Below are 21,323 nucleotides of genomic sequence, written 5' to 3' on the forward strand. Positions count from 1 at the left end.
CTGGACTCCTCACTTTTCTTACTGTAATGGATTCTAGGGTAATAACAGACCAGGGTCAATTTTTTGACCCTTTGAGGTCAGATCCTTAACACTCCTGAGCCCTGCTTGGACTTTGATGAGTAAATTAACATGCTTATATACAAAAAAACGAAGGCTGAATCTTATCTGACCTTGCTTGGAATAAATTCTTTCTCTGGCCTAGATAGTCTAAATTTTTTTCAGAGAATTACTGAGCAATCTTAAGTGTATCGTTCCTAAAATTCCTAGAGGCACCAGTGAATTTGCCAGTTTGGCAGATGACGTGGTTTAAGCTGAGCAAAATTAATGGAAATTGTGTTAGTCATCTTGCTATGTGCTCGAAACCAAGTGTGTTGATAACAGTAGCAAGTAGGTGGGCAGGCCTCTCTACTAAAGTGTGAAATACGTCTTCCTGAAGAGTATTGTGTTCTGCAGAATTGTGCACTGAGAATTACAGAGTTCATGGGGGAAATGGGGTTAGAGGCAGAGCACGTAAAACCTAATGAATTTTTTACCAGAAGCAGTAACAAAAAGAGAATTAGTACCTTGGAAATAACCTGGATGATTCAGGCAAGTGGCTCAGCATGGTTAGAGGCTGCCTCAAGGAATACTGAAAGTACACAAAACCAACAGAGCAGAAATCCTGGCTTTGCTGGCTCAGGGGCAGCGTAGACAAAACTGGACCTCTGAGCAGCTGAGGAAGTGCCATGTCCCAGGAGACAGGAGCCCTGCGAGGCTGGGCACGCACCTCTCTGGCAGGAGGGCCTTAGTTGCTGTGCTCATTTTTAATTTCCTTATGATGGAGCCGAGGGGGCTTCTGCACATCACAGAAGCTGGGGGCTTTTCCCTTTCCTGCTGAAGGTTGTAGTTCTCCCTCCATGCTCGCCCGCCTTGCTTAGGAGAGATCATTTGTGGACCAGTATAGTGTCCAGGTCACCCTGACATCATTCCCCTATTTACTAATCTCACATGGGCTAAATGGTACAGAACATATTTCTCATCTCTCGTTCTGTTCCTCTGTCCTCCCTACTCCCAGGTCGTATCCACACATGCTTGCTTACTCTTTCCAGAAATACCCTGGAAATTTATTTTCCTAGCGTCTACTCATCAGTTGCCTCCTGTATAATACAGCATGGCTGGTATTGGTTAAATTCATAGTAAAATGTGATGAAGCCTTCCCTGCCCGTCCCACATGCCCTTCCTTTTCCTTCCTCATAAGGCTCAGAGACATTGGTGTCCAAGGAGGAGGACTGGTGAGGGGGGAAAGGGTGCCCAGTGGAGGGGGGCGTGGGTGTGTAGGTGGAGGGGGCCTGGGCAGCGGCTTCGGCAGAAGTGTGCGTGGTGTCTGATAGATCAGGGCAGCGAGGGAACAAGGGCTGGGGTGCAGAGGGGGAAGGTGGAGGAGACTGCCCGGGTCTCCTAGCTGAAAGGTTGGTCCCATTGATCAAGTGGGCAAACGTACTGAGGATGTTGGGAGCTTGGATTCTCTTCACGAGGAGGGAATTCACGAACATGGGAAGGGGGAAGGCTAGAAAAAACTGGGAGACGTTGGAGTAGACTTGCAGGTGTCAGTATGAACTCATTTTTATAAACACACATACAGATACAGAAGTAGTTATAAATGTGTCCGTGTGTATACTCATATATTTCCTAGCTTTGTCCTCTGAGAAGACTTAGAAATAATAAATGCCCACTAGCCATGGGTGTATGGAATACCCAGATATTAGTTTCTAACTATCTTTTGTTACTGAAAGGAACCAGGACTTAAGAATTTAAAAAAAAAAAAGCTGATTCTTGGTAGAGAAACAAGAAGACGAAAGCCTTGGGTCAGAAAGTGTGGAAGCACTTACAGAAGGATGGGGATAGGACAGAGGACATAGGAACTCCCACTGGCCAAGTCAGGGACAATTTTGGGGACAAACTGAGCATCAGAATAAATAAGGAGAGAATCAGATTATAACCCATTAAATAAGATAGGTCCATACTGATATACATAAATATATGAGTAAATGAATGGGGGAGAAGGGAAGACTCTTTCTTACTGCATAGTAGTAACTACTAAATGTAGAAAGATTGGAAATAGGTAATCAGCATTGGGCATTTATCGTCGTGGTAGCTGATCTAGGCAGGAATCTTCAGTGGACGCCAAGCCTAACGAGGGAACAGAATATTGATGGATAACACCGTGTTCCCCCACAGCATATTAATCAAATTCAAAGGGGAAAATGGTTTCTCATTGGTGGAGACAGCAGGCAGATATCAACCTGACTCGTGGGTCAAGGTTAAGACACCCAGTGAAGGGACAGGGCAACCTCGCATCACTGTGGTGGTGTTCCTGTTCTGAATGCATAGCACGCGTCCTGGCGTGAGGAAGCAGTGCAGACCCAGGTTGAGAGTCATCCTGCAGAGCGGATGGCCTGTATGGTTGAAGGCTGTCAGGTACGTAAAAGACGGGAAAGAGTGAGGAGCCGTGGCACACTGCCTGAAAAAGACTGATGCCCTAGGGACATGACATCTAAACGTGGCATGGTTCTGGATAGGATTCTGGATCAGAAAAAAAAGAGGTATCATTGAGATAGTTTAAAAATTGGGTGGAGTGTGTGAATTGGGTAAGAGTGTTGTATGAATGTTGATTTCCTGATTGAAAGGAGTGTATATGGTGGTACATAAGGGGGTGACCTTGCTTTGAGTAGGTACCAGCAGTTGTGTTTTGGCGAGAGAGTCGTGTCAGAAGAAGGTGATAGATGCGATGGATGGATGGATGGATAGATAGATTAGTGCATTCACACAGATAGGAGGAGGAAGGGAAAGAGGGGGAAGGCAAATGTGCAAAATGTTAACTGTTTTTGCTAAACTATTTTCTAAAAGTGATGATAAAAATACTTAAGTCTACCTTTTTGGTTTGTCGTTCGTTAGATGAGATCACAGCTAGTTTCCGTCGCTTTGGCCCTTTGATCGTGGACTGGCCTCATAAAGCAGAGAGCAAATCCTATTTTCCTCCTAAAGGTAATTCTCAAGGTTCAACATCCGTGTACAGTTTATCCCTATATTCTTTTCATAAGTGTTTACTTTCACTGTATAATTTTTCATTGTTAAACTTACGTTTTCCTAAATGTCTCTTTAAAGTTTCTGCTTACTATATACTCTCAATTCAGATTTAATTTTGTTCTAAAAGAGGTTTCAAGATCATACCAAACTGAACTGAATATTGAATTATCAGACTTTGGGTGGGATTCAGTTTTAGTTTTTTGGGGGTTTTTCTTCCTACTCTTTTTCCCTTCCTTAGTTTTATGCTTCCTTTCCCTTGAGGAATTACCAAAAAAAAAAAAAAAAAAAAAAAGAAGAAGAAGGAGAAGAAGAAAGAAAGAAACTATATAAGCCAATTTCCCCCTTTCTTATTAGGCTATGCATTCCTGCTGTTTCAAGACGAAAGCTCTGTGCAGGCTCTCATCGATGCATGCATTGAAGAAGATGGAAAACTCTACCTGTGTGTATCCAGCCCCACTATCAAAGACAAGCCAGTAAGTGCAGTCTAGCTTGAAAATAGCTTCTGGTTTTTGGCCTCTATTCATTAGCTCCGAAAAGCCCACAGACGTCTTAATGTGTCCGTTAATTGACATGTTTGTACTTAGAATCGAAATGGAAAAGTTTTGTTGTTGTCAAGTTCCTGACATTGATGTCTTGTATACTTGCGGACATGATTTTCACATTGAAATTTTTGTTACTTAAAATATTGGTAAATCATTCTGTTAAAAGACTTCCCCCTGGGAATGCATTTGATAAATATAAAGTAGCTGAATTTTTTCTGAGTAATAGAACTCAAACAACAAATGTATCTGTCTGGCTTCTTCCTCTCTTTGATGAAGGTTTTATCCAATATGCTCCTTAACATTTTGCATATGGGACTCTCACCAAGTAAAATGAATTATGTCTGTACGTAGATGTACATTGTGTGTTGTTTCTCTTTGAAAAAGTTTTTCTTTAATCTTTAGGAATAGTAGCAACTAGTCTGTTTTGACAAATCTGGCAAACCAGTAATCTGTTATCACTCAGCCAGAGCCTGGTGATGAGGTGGAGTGCATAACGGGGGTGCCAGTGGGCTCAGCTCAAGCAGTCATTTGTGGAGCATCTCTTGGTGTCTTGGGGTTGTCCCGGGTTTCCTGTGTGGCCTAGACTCTTTCTGCTTGACTTGTTTGTTCCCTGCCAGTCCCCGCAGATATTTAAGTTTGGGACCTTCTGGCTTTGGGACTTGGTTGGCATGCATGTTGGGAATACCCCATTATCAATCCCTCAGCCTTTGGTGTGACATTGGTAACAGTTAATAAATGTGGACAATTAAATTGAGGTACTTGATTCTTGGCTGATGTAATGGACACACTTTTATCATAAAAAGGTTTACTGCAAGTAGCATCAATATTTTCATTTTGAAATGCTTTTTGAAACAGTGAACAAACAGATTTGTTAGTATTGGGAGTATTTTGTCTTTCCTGCACATAGGATTGGGCACACGATCCTAGTGTACATAGTACTTTATGCTAATTAATGTCAAAGACCATGCCAAAATTAAATTACGTGGGTACGGGGGGGTTGGGTAGACTGGAGGCCCAAATAAGCTGAAAAATAGCTAATTAACTTACAGATAATTACGAACGTGTTAAGTAATTTGGCTTATAATAAATAAGCAGTTAAGTTGAACTTTCCACTTTGGTTTAGTTTATTCTTAAAAATGAAATAAAGGGTTGGGACATGCTACTTTTTAAGTCTTTTCTAGTTTTACAGTTTTATTCATTTGTACTGATATGGATTATTTTTAAAGTGAAATACTCTGCAATAGTTTTAAACATCTTTCCCCCATTATTTGTATTCAGAATGAGACACTTTGGTTTGCACACTCCCCAGGTACAGATTCGGCCTTGGAATCTCAGTGACAGTGACTTTGTGATGGATGGTTCACAGCCTCTTGATCCACGAAAAACTATATTTGTTGGTGGTGTCCCTCGACCATTGCGAGCTGGTATGATTAAACAAAGAAACAAAAACCCCTGTTTATCCTTTACCATAAGAAATACAAAGATTTTTAAAAGATTTTTTTAGGGATTAATTCTCCGTAAGCATTTGTGTTAATGTCTTAAGAGTGAAAGTTCTGGAATCAAGGGTCTGGGTTTGAATTCATGTCCTCTGGTCCCAGTTAATAGTTGAATAACCTTGGGCAAATTAATTTCTCTGATTTTCAATTTCCTCATCTGTCAAATGGAGTTATAAGTATGCACTTTATGTAGAGTTATTTTGAGGATTAAATGAGATAATGGATGCAGAGTGCTGTGCTCACCGGTCGCATCGTCATCTAAGAGAAGTCTCTCAGGAGCAGGTTATGGGTCACGGTGTTTGCTGCTTGTTTCCCAGTCCTCTTGTGCTTCGCAGCTATTCACCGAGCTCTGAACTGGAACAGGGTTCTCAGCAGCGCATCTTATTTTTAGAGCAGTACTTAAGGAAGAAATGTCACCCCCAATTTCAGATAATTTGAGGTTTAACAGCATAAATGAGATAAAGAACATAAAATGAACAAGAAAGCCATTTCAAAATTGTAACATTTCATGGAGAGGATACATTTATTATTTCAAGTTTCTTTATGAAAAATGGGCGAATAGCTAGACTATAGGGAAGGTGAAAGGGTTTTGATGGAAATACGCTAGAAGGATCCCCAGGGAGTCTAGTGATCAGTTTTCTAGTGTTCAAATGATTATTTATATTAAGCAGTACCTTGTTAACTGGTAAATATATGGCGGCATCATAGTAGAGAGCAGGCAGACCAGGGTACAAAGCCCAACAGTCACTTAAGTACTGTGCCCTTGCGCAGACTGAGCATCCTCTCTGTGCCTGAGTTTCCCCAGGAAGCTGCTACCTGCTTCACAGGGTTGTTGTGAAGATCCAAAGTGAACGTCCGTGGAACACCCCGCAGGGCCCCTGCCCTCAGTTACTAAGACGAGCACAGCGGACCACTGGTAGTCAGGGCTAGTTTCACTTGCATAACGACTGTAACGACAGATGAGCTGCTCTTGGCGAAAGCTTTGGTGAGCCAGGTGAATTGTCCTGATTGCACACACCCTTGCTCTTCCCTGTGCAGTGGAGCTCGCCATGATAATGGACCGGCTGTACGGCGGCGTGTGTTACGCTGGGATTGATACCGACCCTGAGCTGAAATACCCGAAAGGAGCCGGGCGCGTGGCATTCTCTAATCAACAGAGCTACATCGCTGCTATCAGTGCCCGCTTCGTGCAGCTGCAGCATGGAGAGATAGACAAACGGGTAAGTCCTGGCCTACGCTCTGGAAAGTTCTTGAAATGGCTTTCTGACTGTGCCGTCACCAGGCTTGGAATGGGGCAGTTTTATATGACGGCATGTTGACAGCTGACAGTTACACCTAGAGGGCCCATTTGATGCATGGTCTAGAACGCATCTGAGAGTTTGCTGTGAATTTCTGCTCTCTCTTCGTTTTGTGAGTAGCTCCCCAGAGCACTAGAGTCAATTTGCTGGAGTCCATTTAATCTTTCCTAAGCTATCACCTCCATCCATTCACTTACTCAGTTAGTCACTCAATAAATATTTACCAAGGCCTTTGTACGATGTTTTATCAAGTGTACAAACACGAATGCCCTTGAGATCTGACCTTTTTAAGCCTGGGATATGGAGAGTAAGTACCTCAGCAAGACCTAGTTTCCTAAGCACTGTGTAACAGGTGATTAAATAAATTCACTTCTAGGACTGTACTCTTAGAAATATTTCATCATAACAGACTAAGTAGAAGAAGTTGAACCCTTTGCATTTGTAACCCGTTTTACCACCTGAAATTAGGTAATGGTTCACTGGCATTATTTTCACTTTAAATTCCTCTTTGTTGCGTTTACCCTCTGACTCAAAAGGCTGGAGAAAACCTCAAAGGTAACTCTTCCCTCTGTTTTCGAATATATTATATTTGAGGCTCTATGCTCCACTGTGTGTCTTCTCTCTTTGCAGTCACAAATTTCTTATCTTTGTGTCTGATGCACTCAGCAAATATGTTAGCGCCTGGGACAAGAAGTCCCTGTTCTTATGGGTTTATGTTCTGGTGGATGGAACTCTGTCTTATACCAATACCACTCAGAGTGTGGCCTGTGAACCCGCTGCCAGTCAGTAAATGGCTTGTTACAAGTTTGTGGAGAGAGAGGAATTTACACCAGAATGTGAATCCACTGCAGTAGTAAACACAGTGTTTAGTTCAGATGAGACATTTTTTTTACATCGAAAGACCTTCTTGATGAAGGAAGCAGTGCGATGATTTATATTCTGGTGTCAGCTCCTTATTTCACGGCAGACTGGTGCTTTCATCAATCAGGGCTGCTTAGACGTCCAGCTCTCCGAGGCATCGTGCTCAAAAAGTCTTCACTGATGGACTGTATGGTGCTGTTCTCAATTCAGTACGTAGAAACGGTCAAGTCAGTAGCGGCTTACACCTGCTGCTCGTGTTCCATTTCGTGTATATTCCACTTCACTGGCAGCTGGAAGTTTATTGTCCTAGTGGTCATCATACCATACTGTGATCATATTAAGGAGAAAGGTGTGGATTCTATTGTAAACACAGAGGAAGGGGCAAGGTTAGTTGCAGTATGTAATCTTCACACGCCTCCTTGTATTTCATTCACACTTTAAAAAACAGTGCATCTGAGTAAACAGCCTCCTGCCTCACCACTTCACTCCAACACGGGTTTCAGAGTTGTGAGGTTGGCCATTAGAAACTGAGACTTAAGTCGTATTCCTCTACGATCCAGTTCTTTGACCAGCGTTCTTGTCACTCTGGAGATGTGATGGGACGGCCCTGGGGCCAGACGCCGGGTCCTCTAGTCACTTCCGCTTGTCCTGCCTCCCACGTCACTCCTTTTGTTCCCGGCTAATCTTTGTCAGGACTCCTTGTCAACAGTGGACGGCACCAGTGGTAGGAATAGCTCGGTGCAAAGGCGTTTCAATCATGAGCCTCTCCAAGACTAAAAATAACCAACCCTTTTCTCGCTGGAGAATTAAAAGCCAGGTTATTTTTAATGCTTGAGAGGCTCAAATGACAGGTTGGCCTATTGAACACAGGAACAGTTCAGTTTTATAAATTCACCTCTGACTTTTCGACTGAAGGAAACCATTCTTCCTGACAAAACAAAGCGGGGCTTTAGATCAGGAGTCCTATGGCTGCATCTTGTTTTCCCCCGAGTTCGAGGTTTCTGATTATAACCCAAGACGTGTACGCTGGAAATAGAAACCATGACCCAGGCCTCATTGCAGCTCAGATGCTTGTGATGCAGGAGCCAGGCAGCTTCCCTCTGATTTGTGCATTAAAGTGCTGTTTTGCGGCATAGGGAATCTCTCAGTTGGTCTTGTTTAAATTATAATTCCACATGTGACTAGAATTCAGATCTACTAATTAAAGTGACAGTTTCTGACTGTGAAAACTCTCCTGTGGGTTTAACCTCATAATAGTCTAAAACATTAAGTTGACTTCACTTTTTAATTTCTGTTGGAATCTTTTTTTTTTCTTGATTTGAAAAGTGCTCATTTAATAAGACAAAAATGTAAAATGATGGTATAAAAGCCTTATTACCAGGTTCTTAAAAGACAGACTGTCTTAATTTCGATAAAAGAATTATTGGCCCCTCCTTTTGGGCAGCTTGGCGCAGACTCATTCAGATCGTGGACAGCAATGTACACACACATCCCTTCATGGATGTAAACTCCTCTCTTTTACTCTTGATTGCAGGTGGAAGTTAAGCCATATGTCTTGGATGATCAGCTGTGTGATGAATGTCAGGGGGCCCGTTGTGGGGGAAAATTTGCTCCCTTCTTCTGTGCTAATGTTACCTGTCTGCAGTATTACTGTGAATATTGCTGGGCTGCTATTCATTCTCGTGCTGGCAGGGAATTCCACAAGCCCCTGGTGAAGGAAGGCGGTGACCGTCCTCGGCATATTTCATTCCGCTGGAACTAAAGGATGACGACAGTGCTCGTGTCCAGGCCTCAGAATGAGTGCACTCTTCTGTTAATTCTCACCCCCTCCTCAACCTCTTCACCTGGCATGTCCTTTTGTGCAGTCTGTTAACTTAACAATAGCCCAACGGAAGGAATGACCTATAATATAGGTGTTTTGTAGATTCTCGTGTCACTGAAAACAATGCGTATGAACTCCCTTTTCGTATTGCCATCATGTTGCCTGGAAGTTTCTCTCCTCTTGTTTAGCTGGAGACCAAGAGGATCCAAACTTCCCGCAACACTTTCTTAGAGGAGAGAGAGAAATATTAAAAGAGAAATGAAACAATAGAGTATTTTGGGTTTTTAATTAAATTATTGTTAATAATATAACAGATAAGAATACTTTTATTAAAATAACCACGTAACAGTAACACTATCCGTCTCTCCTGACGCGGGGTTCCCCCCAGGGAAGCGCGTTTGCCTTTCTCTTTCTTTTCTTTTCATCTTTTTTGCCTCTCTCTTTTTTTTTTTTTTCCATCCCCTTTATTTTTTTTTTAATTCTTGTAACAGCAGTGGAGGAAGTTAACCATTATTAACAGGAAAGAGCATGTTAAAGCAAACACAAATGCATGAGCAAGACTGAAGCAGCATTATAACTAATTTTAAGGGTTTAGAGGCGGAATATAATTTCATTATGCCTCAAAGTTACTACCACATCAGAAAAAAAAATAGTAAAGTAGGTAGAGCTAGGTTTATTTTCTTTGAAACAATTTTTCAAATTTAGAATGTAAAAAATGGGGACCTTTACTACTGAGGGGAGTGCACTTATTTTAAACTTACTTGTCTGGTCACAGCCCCAGGAAACCTACCAAAGCGAAAATTAATGACAACTGGTGGAAAAAATTAGCATTTCCTCTTCTAAAGAACAAATATATAAATTTTATTTTTGTTGTCATATAAAAACTCTATATCCTAATTTACTAACACTCATCAGGTGTCAGCCTTTGCTCTCCATTTTGACGTTCAAAACAAAACAAAAAACAGATCTAGAGATACCTCAAGGATATCACTTTGATTTTGTGTTGGGCTACATGTGTCGCCCGAACTGGAAGACAAAACCTATATTCGAATTGGCTGCTGATTGGCTTACTTTTAGATTTAAAGTTACTTTGGGTATCCTGTAATTTAGCTGTAACATAGAAAATGAAAAAAAAAAAGTTAAAAAAAAGTTAAGTAGTTGCAAAGTGTTTTGCACTGTTGAACTAAGTAACTGTGTAAATCTGTGCAAAGGTACGTATGTTTATCTTACTCTTCCTATAAAATAAATAACATTACAGTTTCAGAACTTAGCATGGGACATAGTCAGTGTTTGAAGTGCCAACTTCATCAAGTAATGCATGCTTTATTATAAATAAAATTCTAGCTTTTGAAAGGCATTATTATGTGTTGAACAGTATGCTTCAGGGGTAAGTTTAAAATAGTCTCTTGAAGCCCTGGTCACGGAAGTAATTTTTATTTTAATTGCCATTGTCTTATTAAACGCCCTATCTGACGTTAAAAGGATTAGAATCAGTGTGCAAAACACGAAACAAAACAAAACAGAACAAAACTGATGGCCATCTTGCTAGCTGTGCTGCCTAACAGCACCGTCTTGGATCCTTCAAAACCAAAGACTTGCCCCAGCACTGCGGTGGAACCACCTGGCTGATGACCCCTACTGATGCTCTTTGGGAAAAGCAGTCCTTTATTTTTAATAACGGCTTTAATGAACTCTATACCTGTTAAGTTCCAAAGGTCAAAATGGAGGCATTTGCTGTCAAACAGTCAGACCCAGAAAGGGAGCTGCTTTTTAAAAAGAAACCCCTGCAAATACAGAAAGCAGTCATGCGAGGGGAGGGCGCTCTGGTGTAGCTGGTCAGGGACTTTTTTTCTTTTCTCCTGAACTACATAATTCTAATCGGAATGTTCATTTGCCTCTTTTTATTCTCTTAAATGCTTGTAGGTGGCTTGGGGTGTGCTATCGTGCCGGTCCTACTCAGTAAACAGGTGTGATGAGTTAACAAGAAATAACACTGTTTGAGAACTCGCTTTGAATAATAATTTTTCCCTTTGTACATGACCTGCTGAATTTCGGTACAGTGTTTTTGTAGCTAACTTATTTTGTCATGCACATAATGTATACTTGTTATGCACTACTTTTGTATATCTTGTTTTTCCAACAGTGAACATTTTTAGGCACACTTTTCACTGACGGGATATCTCTTTATGCAATACCTCAATTTTTCATATTGCAAAGAGTAGCTTTTTGTACTTTTATTACTGAGAGATCTTCATATACTTCATTTTTTAATATAAATAATTTTAATAAATTTTATTTTCTTATATTCTGCTTTTTATACATTTCAGTGCTCTGCATACATTTTAAATTATGAATGTTGTGCACTGGCAATGCTATTTTAGAGTCTGCAGAGAAGAGAAAGCATGTTGCTTAAATTTCCTTCCCCAGCACCAGCTATTGGTGTACCTATAATTTAAGAAATAATCTATGTAAAGTCACAAATTAATGAAAAAAAAATTCGCATGAAAATGACAGATAACACTGTAGTTCCTAAAAAAAAAAAATTTAAATGCGTAAGCATAGGGTAGAAATTTAAAATAACGAAATTGTCTACAGCTTCTTACTAAGTTTTTAAAATTATTCATAACGCAGACATTTTGAGTGAATGTTTAGCCATTTTTAATATTAATAAATTGATGTTAAGTGTTTGATTCAGAGATGTCTGCTCTTTTAAATTATATAAAAAGAAAAAAAAATCGCCTGCCGTGGGCCAGGTGTGTAATGTTAGTGTGCATGACTAATGTAAGAAATCGTTATTCTACTAATATTTACTTGTGATTGTGTGACAAGCGTGTTTACAGATTATTTGGTTACACTTCAATTTACAGGGCATAAACAATTATTATCTATTACTCTGAACTTTCTTGATTACATGTCCTTCAGATTACATGGGATTGTAGTTGGGAGTTACCATGTAACTCAAAACATAATTAACATGTAATTAGTTTACAGATTTTAGGCTGTCACGTCAATTTTCCAAGCATGTAGTTCTCGCGCACTAGCATGGCACCAGCCATGTACTTACAATGTAGTTACAGAGTAATTACATGGTTATTTTTGCAATGTAAAATAAAGTGTTTCTGATTATTTTCTATGTAAAGAAACCCTCTCCCTTCCCCCTCTGGTCCCCACGCTTTGGTATAATATATATACTTCTCCATACACAGACCTCTGCAGAATGCAAAATAAAACTTGCAGTGAATGAATTTAGCATTTTATGAGAGTGCTGTTGGAAAGACTTGATAATTCACCCTTTTTGTTTTGAAGAGTTGAATCTTCTGTTAAAAGGTGATTTAAAACTTGAATGTGACGAATTGTGGCAAGTTAACTTCAAGTTATGTGCAATACTTATTTCAAACTTTTGAAAGATCTTTGCAGTGTAATTCTTTGTTTTTAATTGCAGACATTTAAAAATGTCATTTTCTACTGTTAAGAGTAATCCTCTTTCTTGCTGGTGTTTCTAAAGAAAAGAATCAGAAATCAATCTTTCTACTAATGTAAATTTGAGATTATTTTTAAAAATGGAATAAAAGAGGTTTTAGTCATCTGCTTTATTTTATTATCTTATTTTAAAGCTACTGTGATTGATAGCATTGTAAGAATTGGGACAATATTGTATTCAACTGTTTTATTTTTTATATTTTTAAAATTTAAAGTATAATTAGGTTTTATAATTTTCATCAGATTTTTGTTATATTTTTTGGAAGTGAAACTTTTAGCAAGTGGGTGTCTAGTTTTTACTAATCCCTAATGTTTTTTTTTTTCCAGTGTATTGCTCATATTATCAGAAGGAAAAGTTATTTAAGTATGTCAGTTAATTGTACTACTTGGCTGAATTTCCATATAGTTTTTACTGTGTATGGGGAGGTTGTAGTATTTATTATAGCATTTTAAATAAGGGTAATTCATTTTTTATTAAAGTCATTTTCACGTTAAGTTCCTATTTTTGTATGTTCTACTCTTAAGTTATAACACAGTTCCTTTTTTAAAAGAGTTCATTTGTTGAAGTGCTAGTGGAAAATTAATGTTATTAAATAGTTTGCAAATGACTATTTATACCAGTATGCATATAATTTTTAAATATTTGTAATGTGAGATGTTGAATGAATAAAACTTTTAACTCAGCTTTCTTTTAACATATTTATTTTCACCATAAGTAGATTATGCTTCCATGGTTGGGAATGTAACATTTTAAAAATGTTAAGAATATATTCTTTGGCCAAAGCAGAACAAACTGAAATGGAAAGATGTCCGGTTGTATAAGACCTGCCGGCAGGCGTGCGTTGCTTATTTAAGCCTGTAAATGTCAGCGGGCTGTTGTTTTTGGCGGCACTCCTGGTTCTCATGCGGCCTGCAGAGGTCTTTTTATTGGTAGCCTTCAGTGTGCGTGTGAGGCCTGAGCCCAGGCTCTGAGCGTTCGGTCATCTGCATGAGGCCAAATGTCCAGTAAAATAAGAGAACATGCGCATATTTATTTAATAGGAAAGCGCAGTATCTGAGAGCTTTGGTTTGGGGTCTTTGTCAGTGGAGAGCCTTCATTTCTAGCCGCTCTACAAGGGGATCTTGGTTAACAAGCCCCTTTTGAGTTTTAGTCCCCCGGTTCCTCCCTAGCTCCTAGCATTATAGGAGGTGGCCTCTGGGATTATAATCTCTCTCTAGTGTGAATTGGAAGTACTATCTTTGGGTTGGTCCAGAAACCATGTGATCTATATTTTAAACTGCATTTTTAAGCTTTAAAGGGTTTATTGTAACGTGAAACGTTTTAACACTGAGAATGTCTCATTTTTGTCAAGTTTAATTCCTGCTCTTTCTTACCTGAGTATGGTGTTCTTAAGACTAGAAGAAGCAGGTCTCGTCCTGAGACAAATGGACTGTGGTGGTCTTTTGCTTCTTAATTGTCTATAAACAGTCCTAATACGCAACACTTCTAGCTGTAGGGGCTTCTGAGAGTAATGCTCAGGACCCCCCAGGGGTACTAGGTCCCAGTAGCTAAAACTTACATCCGGAGTTCAGTGAAGGGCTCCTGAGAAAGCCCCAGGGCCATTGGAGATGTGGGTCACATTGATTGCCACCTCTGCAGTACCTCTGGGCATTGTGGCATGGTTTCAACGCTGTGGGAAAGAGAGAGAGAGAGAAAAAAAGACATGAGTAGATTTAATTTATTGCAAGAAATATTTATTTTAGGCAAGTGATATTTCAACTGTAAGTGATGTAACAACTAGATCTTGAAATAATACGTAGCTGCAATACGGCTGGTGTCTCAAGTCACAGAGTCAGAGGGTGTGAGAGAGGTTGTAAGGGCTGCGTCGTCTTGCTGCTGGTTCACTGAGACCCACTCAACAAGGAGAGCTGTGTATGCCATCCTTAATTGTCCTTGACAATGAAGTTATTTCACTGGTAAGCGGGTTGTGTTCGCACCCAGTTTAGAAGGAAAGTAAGTCATCTTGTTAGGATTTTTTTTTTTTTTAAAGTCTGAGCAATACTTGAAGTCTGATCAAAAGTCATGGGGGAAGTAAATTTCTGATTTAAAAAATTAAGGAACATTGAAGATGTCACTGAAGTAAGTTAAAAACATTTAAAAGTTTAATTTTTTATCCCAGCGGGGCCTCCAAAAAAAAAAAAAAAAAAGTTTAATTTTTTTTTCCTGAAGTATGTAATAACAATAGTAAACAATAAGAAACCCTTAATAAATCTATTTGCCAAGTTATGATCTTCAGAGCACTAAGTTCTTACTGCCAGAAAAGGACAAAAAATAAAAAATTGTCATGAAGTAGGTTGTGTTTGTATGTGTGTGTGTAAATTTTATATAAAACAAAAGAGCTACAAAAGAAAAAAGTTCTGTCATTAAATTAACTTAGAAAGTAAAGCACCCTGTTTCTTGGAAAATCAAAATAGGAGATTGGCTTATTTAGGCTTTGAGAAGTCCTACAGAGGAGAAACCTATTTGTTTTGTTTAAAATGTTTTCCTCGTTAAGTTTGACTGTTCACAGGTAACATAGGATCAGGACCCCTGGGAACATAGTTTGGGGTCCACTGCTCTACATTTTCGTATGTTTGCCAGCGTCAGCCTTAGAACCCCACTTTGGTTTTTCTTCTGCAAGGCCTTGTGTTCCTGCCCCACCTTGTTCACCCAGCCATTGTCCACATTTACTTGCCCAGCCTCTAACCCCTGTCCCATTTCCACTTCAGCTCCTTCCTTCCCTCCTCCCTCCCCCGCCACCCCAGAAGGAAAAGAAGCCATTACTCTGCAGCAAGAACCATCATCACCTTGCAAAGCTGCTTTGATTTGGCTCCTCACTGGCTCAGGTCAGCCCTGATTTTTCCTGAGTGCCACAAATACCGCGTCACACAAGCAGCCTGTGTTCCAAACCTGCCAGTCTGTGCTACGCCATGTACCTTTCTGATAGTGCGTATCATTTCACTCCTTCAAAAATGTCCTTTGCAAACTTCCCCCAGCACACCTCCTCCCTTCCTCATGGTCTGAGAATAGGGACCACAACCTTTGAATAAACTCGAAGAATTCAGAAAATGAACGTTTGTGCCCTACTATGAACTCTATCTAGCAGTACCAGTTCAGCCTCTCTTACTAGAGAACATTTTGTTTTGGCACGCCTGAATCTTTGTTTTGGCACGCCTGAATCTTGGCGGCGTTTCAAAGGTCGAATCTTTTTCTAGTCCAATTGGGTGTCATTGTTGGCTGGCTGGAAAAAGTGTCTTCTTGTGATTCATTGTGGTGACCAGAGCTGGAAAAGTAAAGTTTGTCTCAAGGAAGTTAAAAGTGTACAGCAGCCTCGAAATCCCGTGTGCGCCCAAACCTACCATGTTTTCTATTGTGTGTGAATCTAATCACATGTCAGTTAAAAACCTGCCTGTGGGTAGATGGGGGCGAAGGGTGATGAATCAGAGAATGTAATCCCAGAAGCTAAGCCTGCACTTTCTTCATCCTTTTCACTGGAGTTCTATTTCAGTAAGCAGAGCTTTGACACCATTGAAATGTCAATGTGATCAAGCAGATGTCAACCATTTTTAAAGAAAAAAAAAAAAAGCTTCTCTGACCCCAACCCCAAAAGAGAGGAGAAAAGAACCAGACATATCCAGGAGCAACCCCCCTGGAATTCACTCAACGCAGGAGGGCATTTAAAATGTGGTGCCCAGAAGGTGGTAATAGAAATCTGTGAAAACATGAAAAGTTTTAGACAGAATCCAGGAAAGACCTGTGCCTTTTTACTTGAATGAATGGAGGCATAATTCACCTCATATCTAAGAGAAAAAGCCAAGTGGCCCCTCGTGTGTTTCACCGCGGGGCAGGGAGGGATGTGGAATGGCGTGGTGACTCCGCCCTCCTGACCCTGCGAGGTCGATGGCTTGGTTCTGGAAGGAGAAACTAGCAACTGCTGATCGCCTGTGGGGCGTCAGGCACTTAGGTACATGAGCAGAGTAACATCCCGCCCCCAACTAGTATGTGGTGAAGCCTGGATTCCAGTCCCCACCTACCACAGCCCCACTTCTTCCCCGGTAAACCTCATTGCCCTGTGGTATAGCAATGGACAGGATTTCCTTTTTTCAAGTTGAGTTTGTTTTTAAAACAAAAAAAAAATTTCATTCCTAAATCTAATCGGGGCACAAGCTCTCATATTTGAAGGTATAGAGCTAGGAGGGTGAAAAAATTCTCCAGAGAGGTGAGTTTTGATTGTCAGTCCTCACACGAGGGCACTTACTCCCCGAAAACCGGCTCTTGGTTAAAGGATTTGCTCCAGGTCACACAGGTGGGTAGTGGAGGCCAGGTAAAGAGGCCCAGTGGCTCCCATCTCCCTCTATAATTCTCGTCTGCCTCGTTGGCCTCCCTTAAATGTGTGTCCATGATTCAGCGGCCAGACCTGGGCGTACATTTCCAGGAGTAGCGGCAAGAGAGTTGAAATGTCATTTCCACCCACTTCAAGGAACTGCAGACTTCTTAGGGCATATTCTTTCTCTTTGACTTCACCACCAGGAAAAGACATCTATCAGTTTGGGGCAAGAAAACAAGGGAAGAGGAAAGGACTTTTCTTTAGTACTGTGACCCCCTACCACCAAATCCCAGAAACACAAGCAGTTCTGGGAATGAGAAGAATAATAATGAAGATTACAAGCACCACAGGCATGGATGGGTCCTTCCCAGGCGCGGGCATCGTGCTGCAGGCGTCCTGCTGCCTGGCCGACTGCCCCCAGCCCTCTGCATCAGGGGCTGCTAGCATGCTCATTTTAACATGGTCATGATTCGGAAAGATGAGCCAGTTTGCAAAGTCAGGGTTCAAACACAGGTGTGCAGATTCCAGGTCCTGTTTCCCCTCAGAGAAATTTCATTAAAATTTTATTCCCCCTACAAAGCCATCAAAAACCATTTTTCCTTTATTTTGTTTGACAAGGATGATAGCTATTCTTTGTGGCCGTTGTGTTATCCACTAAATTGTCAGGCGACTAAGAAGTGGTCCAACCAACTGTAATCACATGGGTGCCAAGGAGGGCTATCTAGTTATTCACATGGACGTATGGATGGGTGGATGGATGGATGAACAGATGGATGGATGAACAGATGGATGGATGGATAGGTAGTTAGGCAGGCAATAGATACAGATATTGGAGATACTAGAGAGAGAGAGATACAGATAAGCAATTCACATATACATCTACACATCACGGTGGGTTTTTTTTGTTTTTGTTTTTGTTTAGATTTAGATTTTCCACCAAAGAAAAAGGCTTTTCCTTCTTTCTATAGAACTATAATTGAATAACACATTCTGCATAGAAATCAAGCCTCTTCTTATGAATCTCATCCTTTGAGACTCTGCACAATCTCTGTAATCGGAACAAAAACAGCCCTGAAATGCAAAGGGGCAAAGGAAAGAGGGTTTCTTACTGCTTTGTCCTGTTGAACTGCAGAACAGCACTTGAATATTTTGCTTCTGGACTGAGATGTTAGAATCATTAAAATAGATTTCTAAACAGAATTTATGTTCCTGATTATATACATGTATTTAAAGAAAGAAAAGAAGCATTTGCCGTTTTTAGATCACCGGAGCTCTGGAATGCACAGCTTTGATCGTGGCTGCAGCCTGAACAGCTGTTCCTGAACAGATGTGAGGCTGTGGAGCCTGGAAGAACCAACTTAGAATTCTGGAACACAGATTTGCTGCAAAACATCCTTCTGAGGGACACATTCAGGCCGTAGCCACAGACAACAGCAACTTCCTTTTATTTGCCACCCAAAGATTTCAAATCTAACAAAGGCCAAATACAAAATTCTGTAATTGGAAGGGACGCAAATGGGGGCTCAGATTTAGGCCCGTAAAGCGTCTGACTTAAATCAGGGTCAGCAGCCCTCCCCCAAGGGGTGTCAGAAGGTGGCGGGAAGGATGGTGGATGAAGGGGAGTGTGGCGGGAAGAGGAAGAGAAGGGCAGTGGAATCTAACCATCAAGTGCAATTTAGTGTCCAGAAGCCAATAGCACCTCGTCCACACGCACACCCCAGCCCCAGGGCACAGTCTCCCACACTCCTGATCACCATCCCACCTCTCTGTCTCCCAGGGCGAGGCAATTCTGCAGGGATGCAGTCGTCACTCATAAAGGGGGGATGTTGGAATCTTTCGGGGGCTTTCCTTATAATGCTTTCTCCTTTGAATTACACATGAAGAGTGGAGCTCCATTAACTTTGGAAGCTGGGGTCTTCACATGTCTTCATCTGTTTCTGATAGGACTTGGCGCCCTGCCTGGCAGAGAGGAAGTACTCAGTACATGTAACTGTTATTAGCAGCATCAGAACGATGGTGGTGGTGGTTGCCATTATCATCTGTGAACTTAACGAAGTGCCAGTCCCTGTGCTGGGTCACGGGCAGGAGGTGGGAACGCTCTGAGGATGCCGCTTTCCCACCTCCTGCCTGTTCTCGCGGTTCCACCCCGGCCAGCCTGCCAGAGTTGCCATGGCAACGGGAGAAAGCACAGGGACTCCAGGCCAAGCGTCCACTGCCGCGGCGCCCAGATCCTGCTATCTTTCTTCCCATCTTGGGAACAGGGCTCCTCCCACGGAGCCGAGGACCACACACGGCTGAGTCTGGGTTACCAACGTGAGGGCGACTCCAAAGCACTATGCCCTGGGTCCCTGGTTTTCTGGAATCTTTCTCTTTAGGCAAAGAAGCAGGGAAAGGTGAATGCGAGTGGGAAAGCAAGCTGTCTCCTGGCTGACAGCTCATTTATTCTGTCTTTGAGGAAACACGATTTTCGGGTCCTCAATTATTTTTCCTTTGCCCTTATGAATGGCAAATTGTAGGCGACGGTGACCCAGGCATGGTAGAGGCCACTTGGGTTTGGAAGTCAGGCAAAGTAGGGTACTCAAACCCCAAAGGCAGGGATCGCTGCGGTTAGGGACGGGGTTCTGAGATGAGACCCTCCCCCCCCAGGATTTGTCCCTTTGCCATCTCTGGTGGAGTGACTTTGGCCACACGAGGTAACCTCTGAGTATCAGTCATCTCTTTAATCAGAAGGGGCAAATAATATCTCCATCATCGGGCTGAGGTAAGGATTAAATGAAGCAATCATAAAAAATAAAACCCACAAACTATCAACATTAGAGACTCTCATTGTCATAATCATTATTGTCCCAGATCTGGCCAGTGTTGTCAGAAACTACCCTGGGACAGTCCCTTCCCCGCTGTTCTATAAGCCACCCTGCCCCCCCATCTCTGTTTGGAGGGGACTGGGGTGAGGGTGGAGTTCTGTGAATGCCCTGGCTCCTCACTGCCCTACCAGCTGCCACCCTCCCCCTGCTGCTAGAGCTGAACAGAAACCTGGCTTTGCCAAACCTTGCGAAAATCCTCCAACAGCTTCCCATGGCCCTGGAGATAAAATCCACACGTTTTCCCAGGCGTGGGTGCCCTGCAGAATCTGGCCTAGCCCCTACCCAACCCTGCTCTCCTATTTCTCCCTCTCTCCATCATCTCCAGCCACATGGCGACCTCTCTCCTTCCTCCAGTGCCAGCCCCCTTTCCTGGGGCAGGGTCTTCTCACTCGTTTTTTTGCCTCTGGTGAGAAATGATCCGCCCACCTGCCCCACCCTCTCCCTGGCTTCAATTGGACACAGAACAGAGCCGGCTCCTTATTCACCGCTTGCGACTTAGACCAAACATCACCTCCTCTGAGAGAAATTCCTGAATCATTTTTTCGACACACGCACCCCCCACCGCCCCCATTCACCAGCATTCCACGCTGCTTGTTATCAGAAGCGCTCCTTCTGTCCAGCCTTTATTGCAATATGTAATTATCACTATATATAACTTGTTTACCTGCCTTCTGGGGGAGGTGAGGGACACAAATAATGTCTTAATCATGTTTGTGTCCTCGGGACCTGTCATGTGCCTCGCACATCATAAGTGCTTAATAAATGTTTGCCGAGTCGGTGACTCACAGGATCCTGACGCTGGTTCTCTTTCCAAGGCCGCCTCTCCAAATGGCCACTGAGAGGACGGACAGCTGGGGTGGGGGGCAAGGCTCAGGTATTTCACAAGCAAAGTAGAGATTGGGATGCTTGATAAAGGCAGCTCAGGGCTCTCAAAGGCTCATGGGCGCCAGGTTCACCTGGGGATATTGTTCAAAGGCGGGTTGTGGCTCAGCCTCCCTGATAGCCTGGAACTCTGCATTTCTAACCAGCTTTCCAGGTGACCTTGCTGCGGCTGCTGCCTCGGAGAACATGCTGGGGAAACAAGAACTTAATCCCCACGAAAGCCTTGGAGTGACAAGGATGGGGAGAGCGTTGGCGCCGGGAGAGGAGAGTCTAGCTGGGCTGCGGGTGCAGCTTCTGGACTGGAAGCTGCTGGACCCCGGCCCCGTGGGGGTGGGGATGAGGTGGGGGGAGGAGCAAAGAGCTGGCCTCCCGTGATGCCAGAACAGACCAACCAGATAGGGCGAGAGGCTGGAATCGGCTATTTTTTAGAATTTGTCTTAGTCCCAGAGAGAGAATTCTACCCAGGAGTTTGCTCACTCACTTACTCATATATTTCTTCAGCAAATATTTGCATATTATTTACCATGAGGATACTGTGGGGACAAGACACATAAAGTTTCCATCCTCTTGGTGTTTACATCCTGGAGACAAAGACTGGGATTTGAGAGCTCAGGGGTGTGTGTGTGTGTGTGTGTGTGTGTGTGTGTGATTCTGGTGAGTCATTTC

General features: G+C 42.2%; 1 protein-coding gene across 3 annotated transcripts in view; it reads left to right on the forward strand.

The window, feature by feature from the left end:
• CPEB4 (cytoplasmic polyadenylation element binding protein 4) overlaps window positions 1-13,250 on the forward strand; it is a 62,456-nt gene extending 49,206 nt beyond the window's left edge. For all 3 annotated transcript variants that reach the window (XM_031437811.2, XM_031437812.2, XM_031437813.2), the window contains 5 exons: window positions 2,935-3,024; window positions 3,421-3,539; window positions 4,918-5,032; window positions 6,143-6,324; window positions 8,798-13,250. In XM_031437811.2, the coding sequence (XP_031293671.1) occupies window positions 2,935-3,024; window positions 3,421-3,539; window positions 4,918-5,032; window positions 6,143-6,324; window positions 8,798-9,025 (734 nt within the window). In that variant the 3' untranslated portion in view covers window positions 9,026-13,250. The remainder of the gene's footprint in view (window positions 1-2,934; window positions 3,025-3,420; window positions 3,540-4,917; window positions 5,033-6,142; window positions 6,325-8,797) is intronic.
• The last annotated feature ends 8,073 nt before the right edge of the window (window positions 13,251-21,323 follow it).

Source organism: Camelus dromedarius, chromosome 27 (genome assembly GCF_036321535.1).
Source record: "Camelus dromedarius isolate mCamDro1 chromosome 27, mCamDro1.pat, whole genome shotgun sequence".
Lineage (NCBI taxonomy): Eukaryota > Metazoa > Chordata > Mammalia > Artiodactyla > Camelidae > Camelus > Camelus dromedarius.